General features: G+C 45.1%; 1 protein-coding gene across 12 annotated transcripts in view; it reads right to left on the minus strand.

Annotated features, from left to right (window-relative positions):
* Positions 1–26,956, minus strand: part of LRRFIP1 (LRR binding FLII interacting protein 1) — a 104,068-nt gene that overhangs the window by 47,649 nt on the left and 29,463 nt on the right. For 7 of the 12 annotated variants that reach the window (XM_084209710.1, XM_084209715.1, XM_084209714.1 and 4 more), the window contains exons 2-5: positions 11,557–11,643; positions 5,000–5,017; positions 1,666–1,713; positions 385–429 (exon numbers count right to left, since the gene is read on the minus strand). In XM_084209710.1, coding sequence (XP_084065836.1) covers positions 385–429; positions 1,666–1,713; positions 5,000–5,017; positions 11,557–11,643 — 198 coding nt within the window. Of the gene's footprint in view, positions 1–384; positions 430–1,665; positions 1,714–4,999; positions 5,018–11,556; positions 11,644–18,502; positions 18,586–26,956 lie in introns of those variants that run through there. The other 5 variants (XM_084209708.1, XM_084209709.1, XM_084209717.1 and 2 more) reach the window with 3 other exon arrangements.

Here is a 26,956-nt window from a genome sequence, read left to right on the forward strand (position 1 = left end):
TGCATTTAAAGTATAAGCAGAAAGCAAATGATACCCTGCCCAAGAAACAGTTAAGCATTTTACTGTAGGGTGAAGGAGGAGCTTGCTCAGGTGTTCCCTGCTCTATGCTCTTGGCCCTTTAACGAACATTAAACACTCCAAACAGGTTATTTCCCCACTTTCCACCCCCTTTATTCTTGCACATTTGCAAAAGCTCCCTGGCGCGACTGGGGAGAGGGCAGAGAAGTCAGGAAGTGGCTTTGGGGTTTCCACTTGCTGGGGGTGGCGGGAGTTTGTTTTAGTTCCTTTTCTTTTGAGAAGGAAGTGCCTTTTAAACTCATACAGCGTCTGTTTTCTTAATCTGAAACGTCTGGCTGAACAGAAAAAGCAAAAGCAGATACTGACCGAGGCATTTCTTCGGGCTCTACGGGAATAACGCTCACTGTCTTCCTACCAAGGCAGCAGAGAGAAAACAGAGGGAGGTGTTGAGAGGACAGACACAGCAACAGAGCCTTCCAGAAACACACAGTGAACTCCAGCCACACTTAGGAGCCAGTAAAGTTCAACCAAACAACAAGAGGTGACACCCTGTCAAAGCAGAAAAACCCTTCCTCCCTCCTCTCAGACCCCAAATTTCCTCTCTGCTACGCAGCCTCGGTGACACTGGAAATGCCATCAGATGTTTTACATTTCAACAAGCTGGTTTTAACAAACTGATTCACCACTGAATTTGGAAACAGCAGTAGAAAACAGAAAAAAAAAAGTTTTAATATTGTAGTCAACAGATTGTCACAGGTGAGCTGATTTCCAAGCAAGGGAACTGCCAGTGAGGTGGAGTTATGCTCATCCAGCAAGGATTTGAGGATACTCGGTGTGAGTCTGGGGTGGGTGGGTGGTCCATGCAGACCAGTATTTACTGATTAATTATCAAAGACTAAGGAATCTGGGGAGTTTGGGAAGCTACCTTCCACACTGGAAGCTGGCTGTTCAGTTTTGCCTTTGCCAGTGTGCACTACTCAGTTTTGCAGGGCAAGGCCACAGCTTTCAGCTGGCATCGCTGCTAACTGGTTTCATAAACTTTGGGTTTGAAGCCAGTGACTTCCAGCCCATTAGCAACTTCATCTCTTATCATGGGTGTTAAAACAGATGTTACTAGTGGCCAAGTCTGCAGCTGGTATTCACTGGTTTTAGGAAATTCTAAAATCCAGGACAGGGTATTATTGGAAAAAAGTGAGGATTGCCACCATAGCAGTAATAATTCCTCTGAGGGATTCCCCTGGGCCAGTACATGCTAAGAGAAATGAAACAGCATGAGTGAAACTTGCCCACAATTTACCTGAAGGCAGAATTAAGAAGACTCAAGTGGTGATGAAACCCACAAAAAGTAAAATGAGCCCAAATACTCCTTTTATCCCAAGGGGCTTTAACAGATTTTTATCCTAACCTGACCTTCCAGCGATAGTGTGGAGACAGGTCTCAAAAAGAGATGGCTCTAACCCAGTCCTTGCCAGTTTTAAGCTGATCAAAACTCACATTTCAGTCGGAAAAGCAAGACTGTGGGATTGCTTGGAGTGGAACTCACACTCCCAATGCATGAAAATACCTACTTGGAGGGATCTCAAACTCTATGAACTACACAGAACTGCAACACGCAAAAGTTGTTGAGCTACGTTGATCAAGTCCTACCATCCATTGCTCGATGTCTCCCCACTTAGTATCCAGCCCATAATATTTCTACAGACAGAAAAGGGAAAAAAACAGAATTTAGATGAGAGAAGCAAACACAGAACATTGAGACATGCACTGCCAGGCCTTGGCCAAGCCACACAGCTCCACGTGACTCTGCCAGCGAGAGCTGTGCCGCATGGCACTGGAGCCCTCCGCAGAGAGTGCCTGGGAAAAGCTGCCTGGAAAGGGGAAAGGGGAGCTTGGGCATGACCAGGGTATTCAGCAGCTTCTTCTCCCTCAGCACTGCAAAACCTCCTGTGCTGGGGGACAGGAGCAAGGAGAGTAATGAGTCTTGAATTCCTGACCCAGTTAAGTCAAGACTCATTACAAGGGAGGCGAGCACAGGACACTTCCAGGATGAAAATTGCTGTCAAATCATGTTTCCCGTAAAGGTTTGTCAAACTGGGCAGACAAGTTGGGTAGAACTCATCTCTGGGCACCCTGATTTGCTAGATTAGAGCTCCACAGAGCTCCTTTCAGAGCACCAGGCTTTTTGCCTACATTTGACCCACCTGAGAGCAGTGGCAGCACTAACAAAGGTACAAGGGGACAAGATCCACCAGCGCAGGCAAAGACGACACCGGGAACTTCCCAATGAACTTGAATTTCCTCCAGGCAGCAAGTTGTTCAAAGATCCACAGGTTTAATGGGACTTTTCTTCCTTCCCAAATAAGCCTGTCAAATCTGGTCTCAGGAATTTTGTATTTTTAATGATGCCCGTTAAAGTGATTCCTGTGTGAATTCAAATCACTGGCCTAAAGCACAGCAATAGGCAAATGGCAATCCTGCTTAATTAAGAAAGAGTAATATGTAGTTTAGAGCTTTCTTACAGGCTTGAAGAGGTAGGAGTATCAACAGCCAAAACCTTAGGAAATTATTTTTTAAAAAATCAGAAACCTGTTGTGTATTGCACTCTGGTTTTAGCACTCGCTCAATGGTATTAATGTAATTTTATTTTCACCCTTAAAACCTCAGTCACTATTTACTAATAAACCAAAACAAACAGCTGCACATTCTTCAGTGCTGTATTACTTTATTTACACTTCAGATTCATAAACCACGCACCAGCTTGTTATAAAAGTAACTGTTATGCACATCTCAGCCTGAGAATGACCCCTGAGAATTCCACGAACTCCCAGAGCTGTGTACATGATGAGAACCTACAGATTATATGCTTTGTAGTAAAGCAGGTCAGGTAAAGCCTTATTAGAGGCTTTTTAGCCATTAACAGACTGAGAACATTTTCTAACCCTAGACATCAATTTAAAAAACTGAAACACACTATTAAAATGGAGAATCCTTTTTCCCACAAAGGAAGGATCCATAAACACATTGTAATTATTTTAGGGTTTGCTGCTTCTTTTTCATGCCCTCTCACTGTCTGACACTGGTTTATGAATTCAGCCTGGCAAAAGGCAGATAAGGAAACAACCCTTAGAAGACTTGCTATGTCACAGTTTAAGTTCCACTTATAAGCTTTTCCTTCTCCATTTCAAATTACTCAGCTATGTGCTTAACATCTCCTGAAGAAAAATCTTAATGAACAAGACTGCCCAGAGACTATTTTAATTTATAATTTTTTGAAGAGCACGTGTCATACTGGACTGAACTGGCAGCTTTTGAGCTCTCAACTATTTTGACCCCTCACAGCCACTTTTCTCAGTTCTCCCTCTACACCAACTCTTCTGTTCTGCCCCCAGGGGCCTGATTCCAATGGGTTGGAGGAGGAAATGCTGCTTTTCTATTAATTCAGGTTTCAGTTAGAGGCCCTTGCTGGACTCAGGTTCCCTTCCACCTTGAAAAGTGTTGTTACAATTCAATAATTAATGATGTTAATACCATTGAGAGAGAATTCCTGATGAGATTCGCACACTGAGTGCCAGTGAAACTGCCAGACTCACAAACTCACCATGGGATGTTGGGAGCATAACCCACTTATCTCCTCATCCATGTCAGGACACCAACAGTAAACAACCTCCTGGGCTCCCAGGGGGCTGCTTTTGCACCAAGAGGTTAAATTAGTTCCCATAAAGAAGATTAATAAGGAGCCTGTCATTTCATGAGTGACATTGAGTCACTCAGTGTGCAGTCAACTCCAGAAATAAAACCAGGAGTGAGAGGGACTTGTTGCCAAATTGATGGAGTCAGGATTAAATACCAGAGCACATGATTTGAGCAGCTCTTTTCATATACATACACACTCAAAGAGGAGAACAGCACTCCCAAGAAGCACATGCAGGGCTGGGTCAGGCTTTGAAACATGCAGTTAGGGCAGCTGGAGTGCCAGAACCAAACCAAGCACACTGTGGTTTAGAGAGACATTCATCACTCAGCAAGCAATAAAAACATCTCAGGGGAAAAAAAGAGAAATATTCAATAAGGTAGAAAATGGCAGGCTTGAAGAAAAAATGTGCTTTCTCCCTCCCTGTAAAAGTCCTTGGGAGTTATTTCTGTTTCTAGGTGCCACTCAGCTCACATGCTGAAAGTGCAGAACAGCTAGGCTGTTATATTCAGTTCTTCTCAGGTGTATGGCTGTTATTTCAGCCAGACATCACAACAAAACCCCCAAAATCTCTTTCTACATAGCAAGTGACCTCAGTGAGAGCTACTGTTATCATCCTCTTTGCCATCATCGTGGAAAGGAAACTGGGAAGAGGGAAGAGATCATGACTTTAAACTGAGATGAGAGAGGAATAAACAATATAAAATCACTTTTAATGTGTGTGTGCCGTTGGAAGGAAGTCCATACAGTTTATTTACCCAAGGATTATGAATTCAAATACAGCATCCCTGATTTCCTTCAGTGACTTTGTGCAAATAAAGTCAGCTGCAAGTCATTCTTCCTGCTGGCACCTGTTAAATGCTTGCCCAGCCTGAAACATTCCAGTGATTTTCTTGGCCTTCAGCACATGAACAGAGGTGACACAGGGAGCCACTGTGCCCTCCTGTGACCCTGCTTTGCCAAGTCACTTCTGTGTTATTGCTTATCCTTTGCCAAACAGGCTGTAGAAAAAAATCACATTAAGTGCCTGAGCAGACACCTTACATGGGTCATCTTCCCCCACTCCCCTTGTTGTCCACCCCACAAGATTGTGGGGGGGAGGGCAGAATTACATGGAAATTGGCAGCCTTCTGGGCATCTCCCACTCTTCAGAGGATTTCCAAGGTTGGACTCCAGGATCTTGGAAGTCTTTTGCCACCTAAATGGCAGTGTGGTTGTGAAACTGTAGCAAGACTCACAGGGTGGGAAGAAGGCGGCATGCAAACAAGAAGGAAAGCGAGCAAGCCCTACCTTCTGCACCTGATAGATCTGGGGGGAAAGGGAGAGGAAAGAAACAAGGAACAAAGCTAGCATGAATGATGGATACATAGCAAATGCTCCACAGCTCGTTCTGGAGGGAAAAAACAGCATTTATAGAGAAAATACAGCAGAACATCAATACAGAGAAGAGCACACTGAAGCCCTGTGGATTTAGGCAGGACAAAAGCCGTGTTGGCATCGTGGGGCTCCTCCACGTGACTGGCTAGAACACAGCATTCCTGTTCCCATTCCCACCAGGCTCTGGGGTGCACATGGGACATTTTATCCCCAGGCTTTGCACCAGGCCAGAGCCCAGCCCAGCTGTGAGCCAGGACCTCTCATTTTTCCAGCCTTCCCTCCAAAGCAGGAATGGATACCCAAATATTCATCTGGGACGAGTCGTGTATCTACCACCACAATAAAAGCATTAACTACAGACCAACTGTTCCTCTTTGGAGGATAGAATTTGTCCTTGAGGGATGAAGCACAGTTACAAAAGCACCAACCCCACACACCTTTCACCTGTGCACAGCACAGTGCCATTGTGTGAAAATTCCTTGCACGTATATTGCTGGCCTTAAAGGATCCCTGCAGGTTGCTCTGTCAATTTTTAATGTTTCTGTGGAGCCTAACACTATTTTCAGGCTTTAATAAATGCCCTGCTGACACTGTTGTTCCACAGTCTTGGAGCACTCTGATAAGACACAAAACCTTTACAGCCACTCTGCTGCACCTGAATTTTGTGCTCTTGGAGACCTGCCCTGGACTGATGAGCTTTGTGAATCCACATGAAAACAGAAAACAGGTTTTTTTCTCACACCTTTCCTGAAACCAGAAATGTTTCTGGTTACCCAAAGAACCCTTCTTGCTCAAAAACACCTGGCTGGCTGCACAATGCCCTGGTGGCAAGGCAGTCAAGTCTCCCAGATTTTGAGGTATTTGGAGGATCCCTGGCATTTACTGTTCTCAGGAATACCTCATGGGAACCTGGATCCCAGTGCTGGCAAGCAAAGCTTATGTCTCTCAATCCCTGCCCTCCTGATCAGGTTCCCCTTCACGAAGGACAACTGCACAGCCCAGATTAATGCCTCAGCAGCTTTAATTCCCATTCCAGCAAGCACAGGAGGGAAAATTAGGACCCATTCAAAAACCAGCATTCCCACCACACAAGGAACCACCCCACTTCCCTTTCCCTAAGAAAGCCATGGAGAGGAAAATGAACTGGGCCCTCCCACAAGGCTGCAACCAATTCCAATTTCTGACTTCTCCATGGCACACTCAGAGTGCCTTTCATGCACACACAGCAGCCAAACACCACAGGTTCAAATGTGGCAATTACCAGCTGATTAACCTCAAAGCTTTAACTTTTCCATGCTGCTTTTTCACCCACTCCTCGAGGCAGCTCCATGGAATCCTTATTTTTCAAAGCCCAGTGCTCCAGGCCTGGCACAGCAGGTATTCCCTGCCGAGTCCAAAGCAAGGAGCCTCGTGCCCAGGACCCAAATTGCCAATGGACAAGATAACAATGGGGCCTTTGTTCAGGCCAGGCCCCGTGGAGGGAGGTGGGGATGCCTCAGGGATAAAGCCAAATTCATCATTTACTATCCCAGCTTTTTATAAAACCTGGAGTTTTGGAGGAACCCATTAGCCAACAGGCATTACAACAGCTCTGCTCCAAAGTGACTGATCCCTCAGCAGTGCACGAGGGAAAGGTGTCCCTGTCCATGGCAGGGAGGTTGGAATCAGGGGATTTTTAAGGGTTTTTCAACCCAAGCCATTTTAGGATTCTGTGATAACATTGTCCTCTTTAGAAAAGAGAAAACATACACTTTTAAACAATCACCTCTGTTGCAGATGTGTCCCCCCCAAAAGAGTCACTACACATCTAAGCAGTCAAATGCTTTAAAGAGCAGTTTCCTGTATTAGGGTACACAGGTATACAGTTTTCTGTATTAGGGTATAATCAAAAAACCCAAATCTGTTTCATCCACAGTATCAACAGCAGACAGCTTTCCTGATTTCCTCATCAAAGGAGGCTGCCCACAAAAATAAAGTTTTTCATAAAGTAGGTTTAAAACTGGACAGAAAAAGCCAGTGTTAGATGGTGGCAGAAGAAGAGTCTGCTAAAAACATCATCCACATCATCCCTCTTCAAATTTTCCTGGGCATCTTCACAGTGAGTGTATAAGACACAGATGAACCACCACAAACCTCCTTCACTTCCTCCCTGCTTATGTAAGCACCAAGTTCCACAGCCAGTCTCAGCCCTCCCCATTGGAGCCACAAGAATCTGCTTTTCCCTTTTTTTTTTTTACTAGAAAGCATTGGTAGTCTATTTTATTCCAAAGAAATATGAATCCAAAGGGGGAAAATATGTGCAAGTGAGGTAAGGAAGGAATTTCCAAAACAGCCAAGGCAAGTTTCATGCTGTGCCCTTAAAGCAAGTGCTGCAAATGAAGGCAGGAGACTAGCACAGTGCACTTGCCTTGAACCAGAAGTACAGGCTCATCTGCTGTGTGAACTGGCAGGGAAGAATCTTATCCCACCGATTAAGGAGTGGGAGGAGATCAGTCTCTTTTCACTTCAGGCACTAATATCAGCTTACACTGTGGTCTCCAAGTGTCAGCCCTTGAAGAGACATTTAAAGCCTTGCCAGCAGAACACACAGAAAGCACTCCTACAGAAAGCATTCTCTACAATTAGCCCTACTGCTGCAGCTTTCACGTGTCTCAAAACTGTTACTGTTAAATATTGCTTGGGAAAAAAAGGGTTTAATACATTTCAGGTCAAACTTCAGAGAGAAAAAAAATAAATGCACAGGGAAAAAAAAAATTCTTCCCCCAATTTTACCTTGTAGCCCCTGAGAATTACCGGACTGTTACTCAGAAAAACTGGGCTGCCCACTCCTAGCTTGCTGTTCTGCATGAATTAGCAATAAATACCTGAATGCACACAGGAATTTGTCTCAGGACCAGGCACATCTTAACAGCACAATCCAAAGGGACTGGTCTCAGACTCTGCAGCTGGAAACCAAACATTTCAAAAGCATGGCAGCATGGTATGGTAAACCAGGACCCATCACTGCTCTGACTCCCACCAGTGCTGGGAAACCAGGAAAGGGAGGAAATACCACATATTTTAATTGTCCTTCTAGCTCAGAAAGGCCCTGGCAATGAGAGCTGCCCTGCATTCATTGATATGTGGAAACAAACCAGAGAGCTTAACTAAACTTCCAGATTAATTATTTACATCTTTGGTGGGTAGCAATAACAAAGCAGCTCCGAATGAGAAGTCAGAAGCATTCAAGCTGTAACACTTGTCATGCCTGTGCCTCTCCTAAAGCCTCATCACCAAGAACACATTCTCTAATAAACAGAGAAATTGATTCACATCTCTGTGATTCAGGAGTGATCAATACCCTTATCTTCAGAGGGACTCCCCATGTCCTGGGATGATCCCACTGTGTGGGCAGCAGGAAAGGAGGGAATTCTGCCCTGCTCAGATGAAACCCCACCTGCAGAGCTGCTGGAGAGAGTCCAGAGGAGGCACCAGGATGATCAGAGGGATGGGACAGCTCTGCTGTGGGGAAAGGCTGGGAGAATTGGGAATGTTCCAACAGGAGCCCCATCAAACAGGAAAGATGGTGCAACAGAAAGAGAGTGACAGGGGGGAATGGCTTCCCACTGCCAGGGAGTAGGTTGACACTGGATATTGGGAAGGAACTCTTCCCTGTGACAGGGTGCCCAGAGAAACTGTGACTTCCCCCGGAGCCCTGGAAGTGTCCAAGACCTGGCTGGACAGAGCAACCTGGCTAGTGGAAGGTGTCCCTGCCCATGGCAGGGGGTGGAACAAGTTAAGTTTTAAGGCCTCTCAACTCAACACATTCTGGAATTCTGCGATCAGGTCACAATACTGGTGCTCACTTTTTTCTTCAGCTTCAGAAAACACTTTTCATGTACCCAGCTTATACTTCCCTATGAAATTTGTGCTCACCTTCTCCTCTTTAGCTTCCTTTCCCCAGAGAAGAAAAAACCAAACAACAAAGAACCAAACCAAAACACGCAAACCACTGGCACAGTTACCCTTCTTTGTGCTGCCTGGCACGAGGAGGTGCCAGGTGAGGAGATGATACTGCCTCTGGAGCACACCTGCAATCCTGCCCCACCGCAGAGCAGTCTCCCACAGGAACTTTCCCACATCTCCCCCTGCAACTGAGAGCTCTCTGCCAGAAGCCCAGCTATTCCTGCTGCACAATTTCTCAATCCTACGTGTAGACTCTTCATGCAAAAGTCACCCAATTACTTTAAAATGAGGGAAATGAAGTGCAAGATTGAGAAATGTCATAAATATGAGGTGCTGGGCAGGAGAGGAGCCAGTTTCCAAACCCAAATCATTAAAACACCCTCTTCCACTGCCATAGTTATAGCCTGTAATGGTAGCACCTGGAAACTTTTAACTCAGACCAGCAGTGTAAATATATTTCCAAGTAATCCATGCTCCACAAGAAGCCTGCCAGGGCATGCACACGGCTTAAAGCATGAAAGACTACACGCACACGCAATAAATTCATTTATTGCTTTTTAACTCCCAGAAGGGAGTTAGGGCTCTAAAAAGCCTTCTGAAGTAGTAAAGCAAGTGCTTTAACTTCTGGTTATTTAACATGGCAGCAGTGGAAAAGCGCTCTTTATGTTTCTGAAAAGTTTGCAAAGGGAAATGAAGATGGCAGAGAACCAGGTGTACAGATCTCAGTGTCACAGCAGGTTCCCCTCCAAGGAAGGGCTAGGTGCCAAATATCTTGTGTTGATCACTGCTTGGGATTTTCTGTATTTATGTTTTATTATACCTGCAAGACACTTGTGGCAATGAAAAACTTCCTGCAGCTATCCTTAATATCTCTACCTGGCATCTGGGGGCTAAGATTAAACTATTTCAAAAAGCTACAGAATACCCAAGCGTGCAAAACATTAAATAAATGTGTCATTTATGCCAGTGAGCACACAAAGCAGACTGTGATGGGTATCTGGCTTTCAATGACTGTGGTATTTCAGAGGGACACCCTGCCCTACCCAATTTCTAGCTATACAAAGCTCTTAATTGCAGGAGCTTTAGTTTTCACACCTAAATTTCAGTTTACCAAGACACCCTTTGCAGCATCGGCTTTTAATCTGCAAAGGGGTCATCAGCTTCATTAAGTCACCTGTAAATTAGATGGTGTCAGCTGCCAGGACACCCCTATTTACTTTGCTACCCAAACAAAACACGTGGTGCTTGTTTAGCACAGCCCTCCCACAGCTGCTCCCAAGTCCCCCCCGCCCCGGCTCAGCAGTGACAGCACTCCCCAGGGTGGGCCAGGCTGCAAGAAACATCCTTGAGAAAGCATCAACTGCAGCAGGAGAAGGCTCCCACCTTCCCCAAGCTCTGTGTTTGCAGCAAGGGAGCTGAGACACATCCAGACCTGCCTCACCAAAAGCTGAGCATGGGCAACCTGCCCAGGAGCTTCTCTGTGGGCTGGCTGCTGCAGCCTGCACTGGCACTGCTCTGCTGTCACATCCTGATCCACATCCTGCTGTCACCTCTTTATTTGCTGCTCCAAAGCTCAACCAGATCCTGCTCTGCACCCTAAAGCAAATGTAGAACCACTGAATTACAGAATGGTTTGGGTTGGAAGAGACCTTAAGAGATCATCCAGTTCCACCCCCTGCCATGGACAGGGACACCTTCCACTATCCCAGGTTGCTCCAAGCCCCATCCAGCCTGGCCTTGGGCACTTCCAGGGATCCAGGGGCAGCCACAGCTTCTCTGGGCACCCTGTGCCAGGGCATCACTGCCCTCCCGGGGAAGATATTTTTCCTAATATCCAATCCAACTCTGCCCTCTGTCAGTGTGAAGCCATTTCTGTTTTTTCCTGCCCCACATTTATTCCTACTATGTATGTATTCCCAGACTCGTGACTTCTTCCTTCTCCTTCAAAAATCTACTGAAAAAAACTAAATTGTGATTACTGTTGTCCCTCTTGCAGCCACTCTGCTGCTTCACTGAATGCACATCACCAAGCAGAAGTTCTGAGTGCTTCTGGTTCCGTTTACCAGGTAATGCTTTGCCAAGTGCAGCTTCTACCCTTGCCCCTGCCAGGGCAGCCCATCCTTTCTACAGACTTGGGGAGGGCACAGCACCAGCTTCACAGCAGGAAGCAGAACAGCTTCCCACTGGAGTTACACAAAGGGCCAGGAATCTTCCATATTCATTGGATTTCTAACGAAGTGATAAGAATCCACCACCTTCCGACAGGCACACAAAGAAGCTGCATACTTCAAAGTTTAACATTAAACAAGAATTACTAACCACCAGGATTTTCTGTGAATAATTACGCTGGCTTCACCGAGATAAAATCCTTGCCACCATCCGCATTTTTTCCAGGTTTTCCTACAATCAACATTAGCTCCACGCAGACTGTTTCAGCAAAATACAGACAAGCCCTCTGTTCCAGGATCTCTGAACATCCTCCTCCCTGGATACAACCCGGGCACCCCCCAAAGCCCCGGCCTTACCTCCTTCTGCTGCCTCTCCAGCTCTTTCATCCGGATCTCCCGCGCCTCCGCCCGCGCCGCTCGCTTCGCCGCGAGTCTGGCTTCAGCCTGGGAAGGGGAACACAGGGATGGGATGAGATCAAAGCTGGCCAACCCAACGGGGAACTCGCTCCGGAAGCAGGGCAGGGAATGGGGAGGCTTGACTCGGCAAGGCTGTAAACACATCTGTGGGAGTTAATTCCCTATTGCAGGTAATGGCCCTGCCTTCCCTACCTTGTTATCCTAACACCCCCGTGCAGGCACTACCCTCCCTGAGCACACTTGTGTTTAAAACAGCTCTTTAATTATTATTTGTGTGGCTGGAGAGGAAGCAGGTTGATTTATTTAAGAAAGGCGGGTTTTGCTCTTTTTGTTTTGGGTTGTTCTGTTGGTTTTTTTTTTTCTTCCCCTGCAGCATAGATTGTTTTTTTATTTATTTATTGAATTTATTGAATTAATTTGACCAACACCAAACACATTATATGCCATTTTTCCTAACCACTGTCACTGTGCACACATACCTGGGCACAGGATTTGGGTAAACACTGGAGTTCAGTATGCACAGCTAAGGCTGAAATCATGAAGAGAAAATGCACTAGCTCCATTATAAATCTCCAAAAATTCCATATTCCAGTCCAAACCTCACTGGAGTGGAATTCTGCCAACAACAGGAACAGACCTCTTGAGAGATCTACAGTGCTTCCTCACTTCAGCCCAGTTGGAAGTGATGGAACATGCTACAGAGTAACATTTTTAATATTCTGCTTTAAATCCCAGGCAAAGCCAGTAGATCTTAGAGAGGAAAAAGTAAAATTAGCTCAGGCTTGGTACAGTACAAGTGTGAGCAGCTCAGAACAGCTCAGCAGGGAGCCAAAGGCACAGCTCACAGCCAGTCACCCTGGTGTTACACCCAGCTCCTCTCCTTCTGAAACCTTTTACTGTAAGTACAGCACCTAGATTGACAGGAAAATCTGCCATAACATCAAGGTCAAGCACACAGAGAAATCAAAATGCTGGTGTTTTCAGTAGTGCTTCTAAACAAAAGGAAAACCACCAAAAAACAGAAAGGTGTAATTTCTTTTCCCTTCTGTAAGTGCAGTCACCACTCAAACCTAGGGAAAAAGGTCACAGCCTTCAAAAACACAAACAAAACATGGAAAAAAAGCCAAAAAAAAGGAGTAGGATGGTTGAAACTTGCAGTTAACAGAAAAGGGCTGATGAAAATCAAGCACAAGGTGATGCACGGGAAGACCAAGAGCCTTGTGATGATGTAGACCTTAAAACATCAGACTGGAGGAGACCAAGAGGGGATCTCACCAATCCATGCAAATATCCCAAAGGCAGGTACCAAGAGATGGTGCCAGACTCTTCTTAGGGGTGCCCAGTGGCAGGATGAGGAGCAATGGCCATAAACTAAAGTACAAGAAGTTCCACCTGAGCACGAGAGAGAACTTCTGTTCACTGAGGATGGCAGAGCACTGGAACAGCTGCCCAGGGAGGCTGTGGAGTCTCCCTCTCTGGAGGCACCCCAAACCCACCTGGACATGTTTCAGTGCCACCTGCTCTAGGTGACCCAGGGGACTCCTGGGTCTGGGAGTCCTGACTGGGACTCCAGAGGTCCTGTCCAACCCCAAATGTCCTGTTATCCTGTGAAGTCTGAAAAATTGCTTGTGAAAAGGAAACAAGCCTTCTCAGAGAATTAAAAAAAAAGCCCAAGGCAGAAAGAGCACAGGGCTGGTTTTGCACAGAGCTGCTCTCCCTCGAGTTCTTTGCCTGAATTTTGAGGTAAGTGGCTCTGCCATGGGCAGAAACTCGTAGCAGGAGCAGACTTTCCACACCTGCACCTAAACCATCCCCTCCCATAACCTGTTACTTACAGAGCCAGGTGACAGCAGGCTCTGGGTGCAGGCATGAATCCCCAGACGTGTTTTCAACACCACCTCCCAACCTGAAGCAGTCTGTCCAGGAAAAGAAAGCCCCAGCCCTGCTGATGCTGGGCAAAGCCTGGGTGGAATCCCTGGCAGGCAGTGCTGTGACCCACCTGCAGTGTTTGGAACTGCTGATGGCACCCACTATCCAAACATGCCCTGAAATGTGTGCTGAAGGCACGAAATCACAGCTCTAGAAACAAGCCTGGTATTGACTTGATGTGATCCCTCCCATTTATTTAAAAATAAACACTGGCAAACCCCACCTGATAGAGGTAAGGAATAACACCAGCACAAACTGGTTTTTCCCTATGGAAAACAAAGGGCCCTAAAGTCTCCATAAGCAAAACACACCAAACAATACAAGCTGTGTATCCCCAACTTCCCTCCTGACAGAAAAAAGCAGAAACAAGATTATTTGGATGTTAACATAATTGTAGTTGTCATCCTCATGAATTTCAATAACCAGCTGAGCTTTCACATCAGAACTAGGTGCCTATGGAAAATTCAGATATAATTCAAATGATACATATTTCCCCTTGTTTACCTTGTATGATAAGGGCCAAAGGATTTACACACCTGCTAGCTATGTTGAAGAATTATATATTCTCCCAGCAGTAAGCACAATATAATATGAAGTGAAGGAACTTGAAAAATAGGGAAAAAAATTTACAATTTAGCCAGGTTTTTCAGGCCTTCCTGAGAATGAGGCTTGCCAGTTTCTAAATTACAGATACCAACTGCAGGAAGTGAAATGAATTTTACCTTGTGCAAAACCACACATTTTGTGCGTCATTTCTCAGGATATAATTCTGCTTTTAGTGCCAATCCATGGTGCATCTCTACTTTTTTCTATTTCATCTTTGCAACCCTCCAGCTGCCCATTTAAAGCCAACCTGCAAACCTTGTAAGAATAAAAACACATTTTCACTCAGCAGCTTTGACTAACAATGGCTTACATCTTGGAACAAGCATATTGTTTATTTATGAACTTTTTCTTTCCATTACCACATCAGCCTTAAGTATCTTTGAATAAAAAACAACAGAAACAGTATCCTGGCTTCTTGAACTTTAAGCTAAAAACATGTGGTTATCAGAGACTGGTACCTTTGTAAGAAGGCATCAAGTTTTCTTCCATCCTGAGCACTCATATTTTAAAGAACTCATTTTCATCACATCGAAACAAATAATTACAGAATTGTTTGGGCTGGAAGGGACCTCAGGAGGTCCTGTCCACCCTCCTGCTCAAAGCAGGGTCAGCATCACATTCAGATCACACTGCTTAGGGCTTGGTCCAGATGGCTCTTGAAAACCTCTGAGTTTGAGGCTCTGCAGCCTCTCCAGGCTCCTGTTCCACTGCCTGACCATCCTCATGGAGTAAAGGAATAAGTCCCCACCAAATCATGCTCTTGGCTCCTTAGTAACCCCAACTTCTCTGTCAGAAGGCTGCTGTACCTTGAAGGCTGCATCAAGCTCTAAGGAATATTTTCAAGCACGTTCTCAAGGATGTCTGGGTGCCATTTAGATGATTACACAGTTATTTTCACCATGGTTCCTGACCAAACACCAGCTCATTTGTGCTGGACAAAGGAGGGTTTGTAAGAAACAGGCCATCCTTCCCTAAAGGGTTTTTGAGCCCACAGCAAAATGAGAGAAGGGGGGACAGGAAATATGCAAAGAGGAGAAAAAAAAAGGCATCAGTATGTGAGGCTACCCACGAGTCTTTGGAGGGTACTCTCCAGCTCAACAGAAATACATCATGCTACAGTCAGGCCAGCCATCAAATGGTCAGCCTGTGGCCTTCATAATCCCATTTCTAGCATGCTTTGGTGGATGGAATTACTCAATTCAGAATGAATTTTTTTTTAATACTCTGTAGGTGGCATTGGCGATGAAGCTGGTGTCGCCTGTGAGCTCAGAGGAAGTAAATCCATCAGGACAGGGAGGAGTCCACATCTCACTGGGTAAGAAGTTATCAAAGCCAAACCAAAGTCTGGTAGCAAGCCTAACAAACCCTGCAGTGAGGGTGGGAGCCTGCTGCACACAGGATTTCCTGTGCCAAAGCCCAGCTCAGGTACAGTGGGTGCCCTCCAGAATGGCACAGGGCACGGACACCCACAACAGCCCCAGCAGTTCAAGCTGTGAACCTTTAGGACATGTAAGAATAAGAACACAGGCCAGACTTTCAGACACACACAGAGGAGTGTCAGATTTATTGTGGGCCTCGTCCCCAGCAGCACGGGCGTGACGGAACGCATCGGGGTTTGTCAGACCACACTCTCTGAGCCTCCTGGACTCTGCTCTGTGCTATAAATACCTTGATTTCTTGCGCAGCCTGCAAGCAGCAACGCTAGCTTTACATTTCTCTCTCTGTGCTGACTAAACCAAAACAGGCTTTGCCTGGCTGACTTTGGTCTTTGTCCAGCCCAAGCACTTGACAGAGCAGAGTCACCTCTAAGGGCAGTAGCAGAGACACACTGCAGCCTGCAAGAGACACTGCTAAACATTAGAAAACCAGCCAAAAATTCACATACTTCAGCTTACTAAAAAGCTGTTCTTTAGGCTGCCTAAGGCATAAATAACTATTCAAGGAATGAAAGATTTAAAAAAAAGAAATTAGAAATCACTAAGACTGAAGAAGTCCCCTTGAGTTCTTAAAATCATTTAAAATTCATCAGTGACTCAGCAAGCAATACAGGCCTCAATCAAAAATGACAGATCACTGTCAAAAACAGAAGAATAAAAATATGAAGCCTAATTGCACTCATTACAAAGCTTTTGCAACTTCCCTTTTATGAAATAGTGCTCATCTGACAAGGAGAACTGGCAGCTTCAGCCCTACTGAGCATGTCATACCAAAAAAACCCAAACCTCATCAGAGGCTTCTGTAAGGCCCCATGGGCAAAACGAGAGGAGATGGCAACCAGACTGCTGAGATGAACACAGAACAGGGCACCAGCTGAAAAATCATTGCCTTAATTTATGGGACTCACTCAAATACTACAAATATACACACTGAATTCTTGGGTCTTTATTGCAGTTGCTCAGAATGATTTACAGTCACCAACCCCTGAAAGAAATGCACTGTTGAACTCCAAAATGCTTCTTGCTTTTGCTGGGCTACTTGCTCAGCCCTTGACACTCTAGCTTAAGGGTCACGCAGCCTGAAAATAAAAACCCAGCCCTGTGCAGCAGCCAATCTTTACCCTGGCTTAAGGATTTCAGTATGTTTAGATCTGAAGAGGGAAGAACTAAGCAGGTTGTAACAGGAGCACAACTACCTCTGGAAAAAAAACCCAAAGCAGGTATTGGGTGTCAGCTGGAAAAGGTGAGAAGCATCTTCTGCTGCCTGCAGAAGTGGGAGCACGGGATGTGCAGCTGCTGTGGAGAGACCCCTACCCTACAGAGCCCCTTTTTAAACACCACTGGTGGGGAACAGGCCTGGCTATGGCCGGGGGATGGAGCACAATGGTGACGGAAGCCACGGCTTCCTGGCCCCGCGTGTGTGCCGGGGAAGCTGCGCTGTCATCATAGTACGATGAGAGAATTATTGAGGTGAGCTGCTAAGGTAGAGGCCAAAGAGACACACACACATACACACACACATCCTGAAGGTGTGCATTCTCAGAGCCTTTCCCTCCTGAAACAGCCAGGGCTTCATTGTTCGCCTGGCAGCCCCAAGACACAGCCAACAAAGACAGGAAGTTATGCTGCTTTTCTGAGCGGTGAAAAATGACTATGTTGAATTGCCACATAGTTACATGTGTAAGAGTTTTCCAGCTATACAAAGCACCCCTCAATTCCAGTGCGCTCCAAATTACCTGCTTCTAAGACTAGTAATCAAAGCCAGTGTCATATTTGTCGTGGAGGATTGAAGTGTTAGCTTGCCAGCACCAAACCAGACCCAGAAAAGCTCTCTGATCCCACTGCCAGAGAAACCTTAAAACACAAGTCTGCCTGACTAAATTACACCTGCTCCCTGTAAGCAACCACTGCTGTGCATTGCTGCAATAACTATTCTCAGGCTGATTTAAACCTCTTGCCAACATGCTTAAGACACAGCCAGCCAGTCATTTTTGGGGCCAACATAATTTTTCATGAATGGATGCTGTCCCATTGCAGTATTCTGTATCCTCTTCCTCAAATATTATAGGACTGTTCATTCTGTTTAGCCAAGTCACACTCCATCGGTCAAAAATCTGATAAGGTTTCTTGCCCTCCTACATAATTTAAAGTCTGTTTGGACATGCAACACCTGATTTGCAATATTCCTGTAACGCAGCTGACCAACATAGCTACTGGGTAGAACCAGTGCTAACCCATGGCAATGTTTTTCCCGTCTCCATTTCAGCAACATGTGACCTAACCCAGGAGTTCCAGGAGCTCAGCAGGTGAGTGATGGCTATTTAGCATCGAAACAAGAGGGACTATAACGACTCCTGTGTTTAAGAGGTCAAACCAGCATATTTATCTGACATTTTTTTGCATATGAGTTACAAATACATACAACACTTTGCACCACTTACTCATATGGTAATGAACCAGTGAATCACGTAGGGCTCGGTCAGTCCACATCCTGCTTTACTCCTCACCTTTCTCTTAAATGCAAATTACTATTCAGAGGCAGCAGGCTGATGAACCTTAGCCTACACGTATCCATAGGGATTCCCTTCTAATACCCCGACAGCCCATCCTGGGCTGGTCTGACAGCTCCTGTCCACCTCGCAGTGACAGCGGTGAGCCCGAGTGACAGCTCGTGTCGAAGGATGCCCGACCCGCCCGCGGCCACCTGACGGTCCCACGGGGCTGCTGCGACACTTTACTCAGCAATCTTTCACAGGTTCCGCTGGCACGACGGCTCCCGGAGCAGCTCACAGCTCACGTTCTGCCCAGCGATTGTGCAAAGCGAGCCCGGGACAAACCCCCGGGCTGGGCGCCGCCCGCTCCCGGGCACCCCGCGGGGCTGTCCCGGCCGCGCTGCCCGAGCCCCCCGGCCTTACCTGCTGCTGGGCAGCCGGGCTGAGGCAGTCAGCAGCCGCGTCCATGGCTCCCGCTGCCGCCGTCTGTCCCCGGCGGGGCCCGCCCGGACGCGCCCGGACGGCCGGGGGCGGAGCGGGGAGCGGGCGGGGAGCGGGCGCTGCGCTCGGCGGCCGGGGCAGCACCGGGGGAAAGCCGGGGGAGCGCACACGCACACACACACACATATACAGACACACCTGCCGGGCATCGCTCCGAAACCTGCACGGAAAGCGCCTCCTCGCCTCCTTTGTGTCCCCGAGGAGGATAAACAGAACATCCCAACGGCTCGGCGCACGCCCGCCCTCCCTCCGGGCTGCACATCCATCGGGGCAGATGCTTATAAATGTATATTCCTGTTCACGCCAGGCGGCCTCTGCATGGCAGAAACAAACCGCCCCACCGCTGCTAATTGCTGCAATTATATCGGTGCTGCGGATTGCGTTGTGTAGAGCCGAGCTTAAAACGAGCCGTCCACGCTGGATGGGCTGGTGTTGGTTTTATTCTTTCAGAACTGGCATTACACGCTATGGAGTAATGGAAAAAAAATTTCAAACCCCAACACGTGTAATTGAAGTCTGACAGTACCGCAGAAGAGCAATCGGGAACAGTGGCTGGCCAAAAAAGAAGGACACCCTGCATTTCAAAAGGTCTCTGGTGATGAGGTGGATGAGCCGAAGGCACAGAAGGATTAGAGGGCACAAGTGGTTTTAAGTGGCTCTAAACAGAACGATACCCCAAGAACAACTGGAGACACGGTCAGAGCAGATATCCTGGCTCCACGGAGGTTAATGCCATCTGTTCATTCCACCGGATTTCACCCAAAGCATCTCTCGATTCCCCTTGACTTCACCTGAAGCTCGCACACCCGTCCCCTCCCAAAGGCCAGGGAGAAACGCCCGGGGCCGGGAGAGCTGCGAAGCCTCAAGAGCTCATTTTACCCACTGCCATTCCTCAGCAGCGACAGCAGAGCACTCGGGGACTCATCTCTTCCTGGCACGGGATTTTCCAGCCAAACAGGTTGCTCCTTAGCAACTCAGCCTGCACCCTCCTTCCCAGTCAGGAGCCCAGCGAAGCCTCCACCCAGCGGCTGAGCTCAGTTTTTCCATGAGCTGCCTGCCCAGGACAAGGAATCTGGCTGCTCAGCTGGCAGAGCACACGCTGCCATGCTGCTGACTGTATTTGAGCTGATCTGGAAGCGCTGGCACTGTTTTACATTTGGGGGCAATAACTTGGCAGTGCCTGGACCCAAGCCATGTCCCACTGTCCCTGGGAAGGCCAGTCATGCTTCCTTTAAATAAGAGGGATTAAGGATGGTCTAACTTGCACCCTGCCCCTGAGAGAAAGCCTGCTTAGGTCAGGTGAAGCTCTAAAATTATAAAACAGACTGGTTTTATGTGAATCACAGAACTACAGAATGGTGTGGGTTGGAAGGGACCTTAAAGCCCATCCAGTTCCACCCCCTGCCACAGGCAGGGACACTTTCCACTATCCCTGGCTGCTCCAAACCCCATCCAGCCTGGCCTTGGGCACTTCCAGGGATCCAGGAACAGCCACAGCTTCTCTGGGCACCCTGTGCCAGGGTCTCGGCACCCTCACAGGGAACAATTTCTTACCAATATCCCATCTAACCCTGCCCTCTGGCAGTGGGAAGACATTCGTCTATGTCCTGTCACTCCCATACACTTTGTCAAAAGTCTTTGTCATTCCTATAACAATTCTTTAAGTACTGAAAGGCTGCAATAAGATCTCCAAGTCACATCTTTCATTAATCTCCAAAGCCACCAGTTGAGCCTACAGGTTATTTTTAACTCCTTCACCAGGTAAATGACCCAACTTTACTTTAACAAAATAAATCTAAACTGTCTCAAATTCACTACAGCATGTGCATAAAGAAACTAATAAATACTATATATGTTCCTGTGAAGCATCTATAATTTAAATCTTCATTTAACAGACACTCACTTCATCCTCCCGCAGGTCTGTCTTTTGTGAACAGCCCCAAGTCCAAGAGAAGTCATGTCCTAATTCCCAGAGGCTGCTCAGCATTCACTTTTGGAGCAGGTAACAGCTTGATTTGAGGCTTCCAGCAATGTTTGGTGCTCAGCTCTGAAGAAGGCACTTCTGGACTGTGGCAGCTCACCCCAAGGCAGCCAGGACCAGGCACTAGAGTCAATTCTTCAGGAAAAATACATATTGCCTTAAATTAGACATTTTAACAGAGAAGGGGAGTGATGTTAACTGTGTAAATCTGAAGCACCAGAACAACTCAGCGTGACAAATATCTTCATCTTGGCTTGAAACAGACAATTTGTTCTGGTTCTTGGTTAACAAGAATTAACCTCCCCTTACATTCACTGGCAAATCTCTACAGGTTTTGCAGTGTCACTTGGAAAATACACTGAAAATATAAGTATTTCCTAAACCAGGCATAAATTACCTCACCACCACCACCTTTTCCTATTTACTTTCCAAGCCAAGATGTTTGGTTTTCCTCAGTTTACTTGAGGAAGCACTTCATACATACCCCGGGATAAATTCAAACAAACAGCTGTACTACAGACCTGCTGAGTAGGAACTGAAGGATCAAGAGGTCATTTTAATGCTAGCAAACTTCCATTTTTCAGCAATACAGAGCTCTGAACACACACTTCAGCATTTTATAATTGATTTTATGTAAAAGGAGGCTCAGAATTTCCATCAGTTCCTGACAAATCCCCCCAAAACTGCAGTGCCTATCTCATCATAGCTCTCTTCTATTCAGAAAACAGCAGCATCTTCTAAAATTGATATTTATTTATTTATTTATTTATTTATTCAGCACACAGTTCTTGCGTCCATGCATTTCCCATGTGAAATAGGATGCTGTGGAAGAGTGACATTAATTCCGGGACATATCTAAGCAGGAAGGATGTCCCCATTTATGCACTGCACATATTACAATGCTAAACTGAGCTTAAGAAAAACAGGTAAGGGGAGATTGGTGGGATAACTGTGAGCTGGGTATGTCTAAGCAGAAAGTAATAAGGAAGTTTACTGCATTTAGGACAGCAGCTCTGATTCCAATGACACAGACTCCTTATCTCCCTGTGGGGAACACGCCTCTCCTTTGCAAACACACACACACAAAACGCATGCCTGCACTCAGAATAAGGCAATCCTCCCCAAATGCTGGCCCAAATCCTAAAAATCAGCTCGCCAGAACTGCACTTTACCCATAATCAACAACATAATCAACGAGGAGCTGAGTCAAAAGCAAGAGGGAGAGATCACCCAGTCAGCCTCCAGGCATGTTAATATCACTGATAACTCAAATTCCAAGGAAGCCTGGCCCCCAGCACAGCTCATACTCAACTGATTTTTATTTTGTCTTCAAGGCATGTTATGGGTAAGTTAAGAGGCATGCAAGTAGGCATAAAGTAGTCAAAACCTTTAGAGACGGGTTTAAAAACTGAAAAAAAACTGCACCTTAGAGCACTCTGGCTCCAGCTTAGCTCACACCTCAGTATTAATCCCTCAGCCACTTCCCAACACTATCCATCACCACCACATATAACTCAGATGATCTCTGAGTTATAAAGATTATAAAAATTAAATATAAAAATGAAATTCTGCTGTGCATTTCCTGCATTCTCTTCAAGTAGTATCACTTCTGGTGGATTTGCCAGTGTTGGATTATTGGTTGGACTTGATCTTTCCCAACCCAAATGATTTTATGATTCTTAGAATTTCGGCAATGTCTGTCAGTGTCTTATTCAGTCCTGGCTTTCCAAACAGTGGGAACAGAGAGAGAAAGTCTCATTTTGTGGGAAAAAAGCTAAAAAATACTTATATTAGAAGAAATATTTGGTTATTCCTGTTTTGGGGTTTTTTTTAAATAAGGATGACAGTGTTGTTCTTCGAATACTGAAGAAAGCCAATAAAAACCTCTGGAGTGACACCCACCCGAGCTCAGAGGGACAGGAAAAGTGACATCTGTGCCTCATCACTTCATCATCCCTGCCTGCTGGGCAATCCTGACACGCCTGGAGCCCAGCTGGCCACGGGAACAAAACCTCCTTGTAGCCACCACCAAGGCAGTGGACTGCAGCAGACGCAGCCAAGTGCTCCTTAGGAAAACAATGTCCGGTTTTCAGCACCACCATCCCCTGCCAGGATCAACAGCTTATCTTCTGGCCAGGCTGCACGGCGGCCTGCAGGGAGGAGGAGGAGGAGGAAGGAAAGTCAGGCACAAGGCAGACTGAGTCATGCTCCAGCAGGGAAGCTGGGAGGCTCATGGGGAGCCTGTGGCACATTTGTCGTTCAGCTTCGAAACAGTGATGCCATCAACAGTTGGATACTGAATTGTTAGAAACATAGAGGCTGAGAATTTTAAACTTAAAATCCAAACACACACACACAAAAATACTATAACAAAAAACTTCCAAAATTAATTAATAACACTAAAATTACAAGTATATAGTTTATATTATTATTATTACAAGTATACAGTTTAAATCAAAATATATACTATAGTATGTGTATAATATATCTATATGTAGAACAGATATAAATGTCTATAGGTATAATATATATAATGTCTATATGGACATGTGTCTCTGTGTATATCACATATATGTCTATATGTATAATATCACATATGTCTATATGTATAATATTATATAAGGTTTTAGAATGTAATAAGATATATGAAACAAAACAGAAATACTAAAACAAAAACTAATCCTTCTTGTTTTCCTTCTTCTTCATGAGGTTAAGTAGTATTTTGTAATTAGACAAAAAAAAATCCGCATTGTGGGCTTTGAGTAATTAGTTATTAAATTAAAAGTAAAAATAGTGTCATTTCTAAATTAGATAGTTTAACCTTAAAAAACCTTACAACAAAAGATACTTAACCATTTTGTACCTTGTTAGTAAAATACTACAAAACTCACTACCTGTAAAACTATAACATAAATAAGAAAAAATAAACATTTAAACCTAAACATGAAACATCATCTCAAAAGCTTCAATCCCAACTTTAACAAAAGCAGTAAAAAAAGAAGTAGTAGTAAAAGTAGTTAAAAAAACCCAAAACCCAACATTGAATATATTAAAGTTGGACTACTTCAGCTTCAGAAATTTGAAATTTGGTTGAATGAAAGCTTCTTAAATTGGAAATATGGGTGGATGAAAAGTTATGTGATCTTCCTGTTGTAGAAGTGACAGATTCAAGAGTTGCTCCCATAATAAAAATTCCTGGCCTAGTCTTAAGCTTTTCCATTCCTCTGCTTAATAATGAAGAAAAAAAAGATCAAACCAAAGGGGAAAGAAAGAGTTTTGGTTTGGATCATCTCACAGAACCCGAGTGTAAAAAACCTGTGTAGAAAAATACAAAAATGATCCAGCAAGAACCTTTTACTTGGTGAAAAGTGCTTTTCTGGTGGTGTACCCATAGCACGAGGCTTGCCATCTCCCAGGCTCTACTTCCAACCTAATGAGATTAAAGAGTTGGAATTGACCATTCCCACCACGACTGTAAATGCTGTGAATTGGAAACCCAACAGTAATTCCAAAAAGGGCAGAGGTTCTACACTCCATCCTACCCCCATCAGGGACATTAGGTGGGAAAGCACCAGCAGCATTTGTAAGCTCTGGGAGTGCCATAATTAAGTCACCAAGCTCACCCACTCAGACCATTAAAAAAAAAAAAAAAAAGACAAATCAAATTCACAGTAAAAATCAAATCCAGAAAGTCAGAGTTACAGCTAAACTTCATCAGGGCTTCAACTGGAATATTTGACTGTATTCACTAGAGAGAATGAACTAGGATGGCACCTTCAATGAACAGGGATCACATCCTCTGCAAACACCAAAGAATCTCGTTATCAAACACTTGAGCAAAAGAATTGACAGTTGTCTTTAAGGAGTGTCCAGTTTTCCCATAGAAAGTGGATAATAAAGTATACCTACAGTGGAAACCTGGCCAGAAGAACTATTGTGGTGTTCCCATGAGCACCCTGACTGCAGCCTGAACCTATTTCCCTGGGTCATCCACACCCTGCAATCCTACAAGACTGAAGTTTGGTGGGAGATTAAATGATGGAAAGATTTTCTTGCAAGGGCATTCCAAGAGTGATTTCCAATTTTGTTTTTAGGGTTTCTCTGAATGCCAGAGCTCTGGTTTTCTGTTTTCCTTCATTCCCAAGCACCAGGAGTGGGAACAGGCATTCACTCTGCTCTGACACACTGAGGGTGCTGCTGTGAGTTATCTGTTTTAAGGGCTCAGCATTCCTGGTCCTCTTGCTCAACATTTTGAGCCCAAGACTGGGAAGGGGAGGAGGGAATGAGAGCCACGACTAATGAAGGAATTTATACATGAGCACTGTGCACTTTGGAGAAACATTTGCTGATGTGTCTGCCAGGAAACCCATCCTGGAGATAGAACTTAGGCATGCGAGCAGAGGCTGCAAAGTCTTGTTGACACAGACCTTTTCCCCCCCACAAAGGAGGAGAATGTTTATTCTGCACTGAACAGCCTGTACAGCTCCACAATGCAAGACACAATTAGGGACTTGCATCCTACCTCGTAAATTATATTGCCCTGGAGTCCCAAGGAGCTGCTGCTAAAAATACAGAAATAAACAATATTTAGTCTAAACAATAAATGAGCTCCACCAGGATTACCAAAGCAAATCCTGCCACAAGAAATTGATCTTAAAACACCTCTTAAAACCGAAGTATCTTGTTATCATTTCCATCTTGGCAGTGGTTTAGAGGCATTTATTATCTCAGTAAATGTTTTTGTTGGTGGGGTTTTGTTTTGGTTTGGGTTTTTTTTTCATAAGCATTGTAGCTCCGTTCTCCAGCACCACTCTATATATAGAGTGCACCGCTTCCACTGCTATTTAGCAATCAATCACTCCTGCTGTTTCCACTCCAAAAAAGCAAAACAGGGATGAAAGAGCAACTCCAGGATAGGATGTTGGCTGGCAGCTCCTCAGTTAGTATCAACTGACCACATTTACGTCACTTCTTCAATTGGCATTTTCTCCCTAAATAGCTCTCTGGTCAGTAAGTGGTTGGTCCCACCAGGGAGGAATTTGGATACTCCTCTACAGCTGTAACTTCTGAGAACAAATCCATGTGTTTTCTACACCCTGGATAATACTGCAGCCATGGATTTACATCAAGACTGGCAACTCATGGAAATAGTTTTGGGGGAGTCTAATTGACTTTGGAAACAGCTGGATCACTCATACAAATAAATCAATCAACCAGAAATGATAACTAGAAGGAGAAAAAAAACCCCAAACCCACTGGCAGCATTAGAAAATATGGGCCGGAATTTCACAAGAAAAGCATAAAAATCTTCCCAGTGTTGTCTCCTGGAATAGTTATTTGTATGCAGCTGCAGCCAGTGGTTTCTTCTACTTGTTTTACCCAACTTCTTTATAAAAAGAGAGAAGTTTCTCCTCTGCAGTGACCACTTGTAGTTCTCTCCATGGCACCAGCAGTGTTTTGCAGCAACTGTTGTTCTCATCTAAAATTTAAATAAAACTGAACCTCAGAACATCCAAGTAGAATGGCTGTATTGCAGAGTGTCACTTCAATACCATATTTCTGTTTGATTGCAGAACTGAAATTAAAGTCACTCAGAGCTCACAAATAAAAGAGTTGAGTTGTATTTCAGACTTTTGGTGTTTGACTTCTCTTTGGAAGCAAAGCTCCAACCAGTGTTTCCCACTGGGGACTCATCCTCAGGCACCAGCACACAGCAGAAAGGCTCTTAACAAGGAGCACACATGCAAAATTAATTCAGCCACTGCTGCACGTTACTGAAGAGCAAACACATTTGTCTTGACCATAAAGTAAAGTACAATAACCCCATTTTGAACCCTCAATGAAGTGCAATTTCTCATCTGGTTCCTTTACAGTATAAACACAGGGTGGGGAGGATTCTGGGGTTGAGTGGGTGCCAACATCATTTGATGCATGGACAGAAACAGAGGTTTTGCTGCTGACTGGTAAAAGTATTTAAAGTATAAATAAAAAGTGAAATTGAGGGATTGCTACAAGCAATGTAATCTGTGGGGATTACCCTCTGGTCCCCAGTGAACTACAAATATCATCTGAATAAAAGGTGGCAAATCCTGAACACAGCTCTGCACTTAGAGCACATTAAAATGTAGATACAAACCCCAGCAACTGCTTAAAATAATGCTCACACTACCAGCCAAAGAAAAGAAAATCACAGGTTTTGAAGTAAAGGTTACTGATGCTGTTCTGGGGATTACCCAGTCTGTGACACAAAATGATATAAAGCTTCAAGAAAAGGCAGAAAAAGAACACTAAGTTCTGTTTGGTTTTTTTCCTCAAATCAACTGCACCCGCTTCCTAGTTTAATCTCAGCCAAAATCCCACCTTTGCCTGCATCACAGAAAGAATAAATACCTTTA

Source organism: Fringilla coelebs (genome assembly GCF_963513975.1).
Source record: "Fringilla coelebs genome assembly, chromosome: 7".
NCBI lineage: Eukaryota > Metazoa > Chordata > Aves > Passeriformes > Fringillidae > Fringilla > Fringilla coelebs.